The following is a 7,967-nucleotide window of genomic DNA, read 5'->3' as shown; positions in this document are numbered from 1 at the left end:
GTGTCTGGTCCCAGAATACATTTCTCCCTCATAAATCAATTTTCTTTGTAATTCCACCTTGAATACATTCAATGGCCCAAATAGCACTTTTATGACAAATATGAATTCCAAAGAGAAACGACGCTCTAAGGGAGAAGTAAAAAATGTCAGCATCTCCATTTAAGTGGCAGTGTGGAAATTTTAAAAGGTTTGCCTCATAGTTCCATTGTGGCCAAGAAGTAATTTCATCTACTCAACATCCAAAGGTTTTTAACCACTTAGGATATTTCATGTTCTACACTAAACACCGCCTATTAATCTCATTGCGTTTTTCCAATGCGTTTGTATTTTTCTCTCCTGGTGCCCTTGATTGTCAACCTGGCACAGTTTTTGTGCAGGGGACTAGGCACTCCCATTCACTGTGGGTCGAAATGCACAGTAATACACGGCACTGTCTGTCAGCTTCAGGTTTTTCACTGATAAGTGGAAAGTGCCTTTGTCCCGGTTGAGATTCCCACGGAAGCGTTCAAAGCCGGGAGCCGTCTCATTATATCCAAAACTATCGGCTCTGAGCAGATATCGAGGAGCTTCCTGTGAATACTGGTAGTACCAGAACATGCCGTAGCTTGTAGTTGCAGCAGATACCGAGTAATTACACGTTATTGCTGAGTCTTCACCCGTTAATGCTTCGAGTCGTTGTTGTGACTGGGACACTGAGTCTGCATTGCTCAACTCTGAAATTAAAAAGCGGACACACAGTGGGTTAGAGACAGAATGGGAAAGGGCTAATCCCCTGTAGATTGAATTTGAAATACAATGAGTATTTGGGCATGTCGTCTGTAGATTCACCTGAACAAACCTGTGAATAAGAGAATACCCAGAGTCAGGCAGAGTTTTAATCCCATTATTCCCAAGTGATCTCCAGAAGCTGAGACACTAATCACTCTCCGTACCATATCTGGAACTGGAGAAATTCAAACACCCGGAGAAGTGGTGTGTTTGATTAGCCTTTATCACCCCGCCCATTTCCATTTTTTTCGAACAACCACATGACGGGAAATAATGATCTTCAACAAATAATCAGAGAGTGCCCTCCTGTGGCCAGCAGCCAACCTTTGGTAAACACTCAGACACAGTCATGACCAAGTGACAGATACATACCGACTCATTCATGCACGCATGCATGCAGCCACAAATGTAAAACAAGGCACGAAAATCAAATGTGCTATGAAATTTTATAAGGTGGTAAACGAACCTTTCACCGGAGCAGTATATTAGTGCTAGTCAGTACCTCATGTTCGATGAATGTCTCCTTGGAAAAACTGAGTACTTCTTTCAAATTGAATTCATCAGAGAGCCCCATCCCCACTCGCTCACGTTTGCGAGAGTCCCTTTCTACCATACTCTATCAAATACCTTCCTGATGTGCAGGAAAACAATTTTCACACCGTGTCTGTTATGTTTGTACGTTTGGACAAAGGATGCAATAGGTTCAGGAGCCGAGTGGACCTGGTGGAAGGCACTTGAGCATCATGTTTGTGGCCAGCAGAGACCGCAAGACTTTCGGATGTACTGAGAATCGACAAGACACCGGCAGGACATCCATTATTTTGCCCTTCGCAATTTCATGCAGATTTCCACTACGGGTTAAACTATACCAGATGTTTCCTCCACTTGCGGGTTTCAGATGTTATTAATCTTTTGAACTCACATCCTGAACAACCGTCAGACGCTGACTATTTGAACTTTTACAAGGCTCAAGTAGGTATGTTATTGATAAACAAGAGAGTGGAAGGTCTTAGAGGTTAAATTGGAATGTTATGTCTGGTTACAATCAGCACGGTCATGATTTTATTTAAAAGTGAAGCACACTCTAGGTGTCACGTAGTCTAATCCTGGTCCTTGTTCCAATGTTTCCTCATTCATATTACAAACAGAATCTGCACAGTAATGCACCATGCTGTCAGACAGCCGGGGCGCCGAGTTTGTAAATCAGTACATTGGGTAATATTGCCCAATTTGACATTGGTCTGATCCGTGGTGCAGTGTTCTTGGAATTTGAACTGCAACATAGATAATGAACACCCGATTGCAGGTCACAAGCAAAAGAGATATCATGAGGACACACCCCACAACGTCCTAAAAATCTAATCCTTCTGATTGACCAGTTAATTCGCATGAAATAAATGTAAACTCTGATTGCTGTAAATCTTCATTGTTAGTTGTAAAGTAATTAATTTTGATGATGATAACTTTGGTTAGGCATCTATGAAGATTTTATATCACGTGATAAAGTAGCATAGCAGGTGATAAATGAAAGACAAAATGAATATTTTAACACTAACCAAGCTTATGGTAGGCAATGGACAGCCGATTCTAATTGGTAGTTGCGAGATCTCACACTTCTAAGCAATAATTGAATACAATGGCGTTTATTTTTGTGTAGGGATTTTGCTACATCTCTAAAGCATTGTGAGATACATAGCACAGAATTAGACTGTAGAGCCAGAAGTAAGAGTATTGTTTATTGTCAGTTTGGTCGTGTTTACAATGCTCTCAAACGTTGACGAGAAACGTTCAGTGACGTTTGGATTCCTTTTTGTATTCCTTCCTATAATACGAATAACATTCCGTAGAGGGTGTCTAAGATGAAGACATTTGCAGTATTTCTACGTTTGATTGCATTTTTTTTAAGCTGCAGGTTACTGCGACCGTTCCTCCAACTTGAACCACCATTTCAGGGACCAACAGTTCCAAAGTTGCTTAATGGTTCCACTCAAAGCGAAAACCACGTCCAAAATCATCATGGTCGTCACCATTTACTACGTTCATATCCAACCTGCAACAATACTTTCGTCAGAACTCTCGAAGAGAATGGATATATGCTGGAAAGGAGATACTTACTGGGAAATAATAAAATGATCAGGAGCAGAAAAAGAAGCTTCTGCATGTTGCGGTGTGATTCCACAGTGCAGTCCAAATTGTCCATTGTCGGAACAAAAGTACATTCGCTCACCCAATTCATGTCTGATCCAATGAATGACAAACTGAGTTGGCAATGTGGCCAGACCGAGGACAGCAAAGGGAAGCTGAAGAAGACACTGGCGATGTTTTGTTGCTCTAGTATTAGCTGAGAGAATGTGCGATATGCGTGACTCTGGCGTCCTCTTGTGTTGTCTCTGTGTAAATTATTCTGCAGGACAAAGCATGAAGTGTTGTTGAATATCGTTATCTGTAAAGTAACTGAGAGAATATATATGATATTTTTGGAGATTGTGGAAGCAATTGTGTTTTCTGCTCACTATTTTCAACGATTTTATGCTTATTTCTCCAGTCGTCTTTTGTGTGATCCTTTTGCATTTCCTCCTTATTGGTGTGCGTTGCTTGTTTAACTTTGGATCCCTCAGTTTATGATTTCTCAGTCTATTTATTTCAGGTTGAATCTAAATCTCTATTTTCTGTTTTCTTTTTCTTCCTCTCTATCATTCAGCGACTGTATCTGTGCTCTTTCAAACCCCTGTGATCTTTATTTGTAGAGACAGTTGATGGTTTCAGGATGAACCGAAGAGAGTTGGCTGACAATGTCCGTCACTTGGTCATCTCTCAATCGGTACCTTTCTTCATATACCCAAATGGATATTGCAATGTAAATCAAAATGCAATTCATGATCTGAATTAGATTTGTGCGATGAAAAACAAAAGGGTGATGCTCAAGGTGATGGTCATGTTCCCCAAAGGACTTACGTTTCAATCGTCTTCCTGCACAATTGTATTCAGATTAGAATTTGCCAATACCTTAATTTAATCGAGTGAAAACATCAATCCAATGTACTTTCTTTTTAGCCATGTGGAAATACGTTGGTAAGCACAACACAGCTTTCTGAATATGAAATTGTTAAGATACGTACTTCATTAAGTACGTATTTCATTCATTTCATTTTGTGATTTATTTCTTGTTTTATTGTTTTTTGAAGACACTTAGTAGTGAGATACCCCTTTTATATTTGCGTGTTATTTGCATCTTGTCTACAATATTTTTGCTTATCAGTTTGCCTTGTAAAATTCTTCATTTCATCTTTATTTCTGACTATAAAGATGTCAACACTTCGTCATTGCTGTGCAATTATAATCTCCGACTGCTTTCAGATTATCACTGCATGCTGAGAAAAAATGGCATCAACAACTTCGAAAATGACATCTTGATTGAGCGACAATTTCTGGTTTTGTTTATGAGATCTTAATTCTGGAATTTAGTATTGATGGCTTGTGATTGATACATGCATCGGAAGAGATTGATGTTTATATATTTAGGTGTAGCATCTAAGAGCCTGGAATGACTATATGAACATTTTTGACGACATTCTTGTGAATTGAGTTCTCTATTTTGCAAACAATAACAGCAATGAAACAGTGGCAGCAATATTCCCAGTAATGCAAGCGGGTCAAAATGGCAGCAGCAAACGGATGGTGTGGCCGGAATAACTGCCGACTCAAAGCTTAATGAATTATTGTGATGGCTCCCAGATGTGCTTGGAGTACGTGGATTAGAAAGAACGAAGGTTGAACCTCGAGGTCTGTGTCAACCCTGCACGTGCTTACTGTTCAATTGATTGCAAAGATGCTTGGAGGAATCAGAATACCTAAACTTTTAATTTAGAGTGAGGCACATCAAACACTTCTATGCTTTTGAAAGAGTTGTCGATTTCTTTTATCCCCAACTGCAGCCTGATGCTAGGAAATTCACTGCCAGATATACCTCTGGCATGTTTCTGATCATATTGGTAGTTGTGTTGGAAAGTAAGAAAATTGTAATCAATGTTGTCATGCGCGTTTATACTTAGGTTACTCGAAAACAGATTAGAACATGAGTAAAGACCTTCTCTTTTAATCATATTTGATGAAGTTAGCCATCAGTCCTAAATATATATGAATGCATTTCTGCATGGGTGTTTAGACGCTGTCTTTCTGATAGATATAGATTTAGTCTCATTACAATTAGTGGCCCGCTCACATGCCTTTACAAGTGGACGGTGTGTGGATTGAGCCCTGCATATTCATGTCAGCCAGTGGTGCCAACTGAATGGAGGACAGTATAGGATTTCTCCTGCTACTGCAGTGGTACTGCTCAGTAATGCAGTGCCTCTCTCGGTAACAAACACAGACTGCAAAGACATTGATACAGCCTCACTATTAGTTGCAGTTTAACTTCTGTAGATATAGAGGAGTGTCATACAAATACATATAATATGCATATACAATGTCTATCAGAGCGAGTCAATGCACTATGACGAAGGGAAGAGTAAGTAATTCCAGGTAGTATTCACTGAAATGATCGTAGGTCCTTTTCACATACTGCAACTTCCTGTAAAATAATTTACAGAAGAATCAGGCCAGTAAAGTTCATGAATGGCTTACTGAGCCATGCACTAATAGCATTGCAGCCGTTGGACCAATGTCTTAGGTATCCGTGATCCCCAGTAATTTCTATGGGTGCTCATCATCAAACGACTAACTGTTTTACAATGCATCACAAATTATTTTATAATATAATTTTATTGAAAATTAAAGTAACAACTGGTCCTCGGCTATTCTTGATGAATGCTGTGCTTTATTTTGTTATTGGACTGATAACACTGTGATTCTCATTCTGAAGACTGAACTGCTGTTTCAGGTTCTCCATGTGATGTCGCTCTCTGATGGGCACGAACTGGAATTCTCAGCATACATTTTCAGGATGGCTCCGCTATTTCCCTGCTACTCTGTGGACTGTGCGGCACAGGGATACCAGGCGCTCTCTGAGAGAAGAGCCCAGATGGTAAATGAACTGATTTGATCTGTTTGTTCAAAACAACAGAGTACCAATCTGGAAAATCGTCAGATGCGTCACCTGAGATATACCATCAGTGAGCAGCGGCTGTCCAACAGTTTACTGGCCACTGACAGACACAATGACATGAAGCTGTTATGAAGATATTAAAACAGCAGAACTACCAGAGACAGCACCATATGTTCTCAATGTAACACTGGGTCGAGAAACTCGATTAGTTCGATGCCTCGAGACATGAACAAATTCAAATTCAGCCAATTGTTTAAATTATACCAAGAAAAATGCCAATTGCCAATCAAGTTTCAATTGAGTATATTGACGATGTTAAAAGCTAATGACAGCATTCGGTGCTCTGGGATATATGACCGGGGAAAATTGAACAGTTGAAGGTATAACGGTCAAGTCCGAGGAATGTAACAGACTGCTTGAAAAATAGCTCTCTTAAAAGTACTTTTCGATCAGTAACCTGTAAGCAGATATTCCTAACAAGGAGAAAAGAAGACACAGACAGATCCGAAGACAAGAACCTAAACCTGCCAGGTTTTGAGATAAGTGTCGTTTTCTAAATCTTAGTTGTGAGTTTTATCAGACTAGTATTATAGAAGGGAAAGTCACAGATAGGTTAGAGAAATAAATTGTACATAATGGTTAGTTAATTATTCTCTGTTATACTGCAAGATTTTTTTTTTTACTTTGCATACTTCTTGACCACTCATCGTTTTACAGTTTACTGCACAGGGTTCATCTTTTCTGTGTTGCTGGTTTAAAGTTAAGCAGAATAGTTTACCCCATTTCATAATAGTAACGAACAGTTAACTATTCAATCTCATCTTCCAATACTTGACTAATTGCCTTGTATTACTTGCTGTTGCAAGTACGTGTCGAAAATAAGCAGGGTTTTTGTCTCTACCGTCCTTAATAACTGATTTTAGGATTCTGGGAAACCGCTGGTTGAACAGAACTCTTCATATTTTTGGTTAATCCACTGCCTCCAACTTTAAATTTATTCAGCGGACACTGAAGCATCCAGCAATGGGAAACATTCATTCCTCTCCATTCTATCTACGTTCATTCATGCCCTTTCGATCTATATCGCTCTCAATTTTATGCGTCCCAATCAGGAGAGCTTAACCTCCTATACTCCAATGAAAATAAGTCTGTCCATACCTTCTTCATAACTAAAGGTCTCCAGCCAATTTAACATGAAAGGAGTCTGCTCTGCACCCGCTCTTTCGCAATACATTTCTATACTGTGAAGTCCAAAACTCAATGCATTACTTTAGCTGCAGCCTAACCAATATTGTATGCGGTTCCGCCAAGACCTCACCGTTCTAAGCTCTATGATTTAGTTAATAAATACAAGTGCCCCGTTACTTTCAAAACTATCCCACCACCTTAACGGACCAGTGGACATGTAAGCCAAAGGCTCCCTGGTCCTCAGTGCTTTGCAATGTCCCATGGTTCCTTATGCATTCGTTTGCCTTGCTTATCCTGCCCGCGCGTATGACCTCGCATTCAGAAAGGTTGATTTCAATTTGCCTCTAATCAGTCCATCTGACAAGCCCGCCTATCTCATCCTGTAATGTTAGACTATCTTCCCACTATTGGTCACACGTATTTATGAATGATTCATATATTTCAATGAAATTACTGATTAACATTCATATCCTGACATTCATATTTAAATAAGTGATATAACCACAGACAGAATTATTCCAATGCTGACCATTGCTGAGCTCCAGTGAAATCAGGATTATAGTCATAAAACTTCGGCGGATTATAACAGTCTGCTTTCTGTCCCACACGAAAATCTGGATCCAAACAGCGTTTTTATTTCTTAATTTCAATGTGGTCTTACTTTTGTTATCAATCTCCCATGTGGGAACTTATCAATGCAAGGCTGAAGTGGCATCTTTAACACACCGTCTCCCTGATTCGAAAACATCAATCGAGTTGCTCAACCATGAACCGCAAACTTAATAAAACTGTACTGTTTGTTTTTAGTTAGTCTCTACCTATCCAAGTGCAAATTATTTCCTTGCCTCACAATTGCTTCTGATAGTTTGCCACTTGAGTTCAGAGTGAGAGATCGTAGTTTCTTGGTTTATCCCTTCCTTCATTGTTAAAAGAATGGTATCGCATTGACTGTCCTCCAGTCAGC

At 39.6% G+C, this 7,967-nt stretch overlaps 1 gene segment (V, D, J or C); it reads right to left on the bottom strand.

Moving 5' to 3' along the window:
• Nucleotides 1–292: 292 nt before the first annotated feature.
• LOC122543676 (T-cell receptor alpha chain V region CTL-F3-like) lies at nt 293–924 on the bottom strand. The segment is given in 2 exon segments: nt 293–713; nt 839–924. Coding segments are annotated over 2 exon segments (378 nt in total).
• Nucleotides 925–7,967: the final 7,043 nt, after the last annotated feature.

The sequence above is a fragment of the Chiloscyllium plagiosum genome, unplaced genomic scaffold (genome assembly GCF_037043375.1).
Source record: "Chiloscyllium plagiosum isolate Xiang-an unplaced genomic scaffold, Cpla_swu_hap1 HiC_scaffold_27, whole genome shotgun sequence".
Taxonomy (NCBI): Eukaryota; Metazoa; Chordata; class Chondrichthyes; order Orectolobiformes; family Hemiscylliidae; genus Chiloscyllium; species Chiloscyllium plagiosum.
This window is presented reverse-complemented; position numbering and strand designations above follow the sequence as displayed.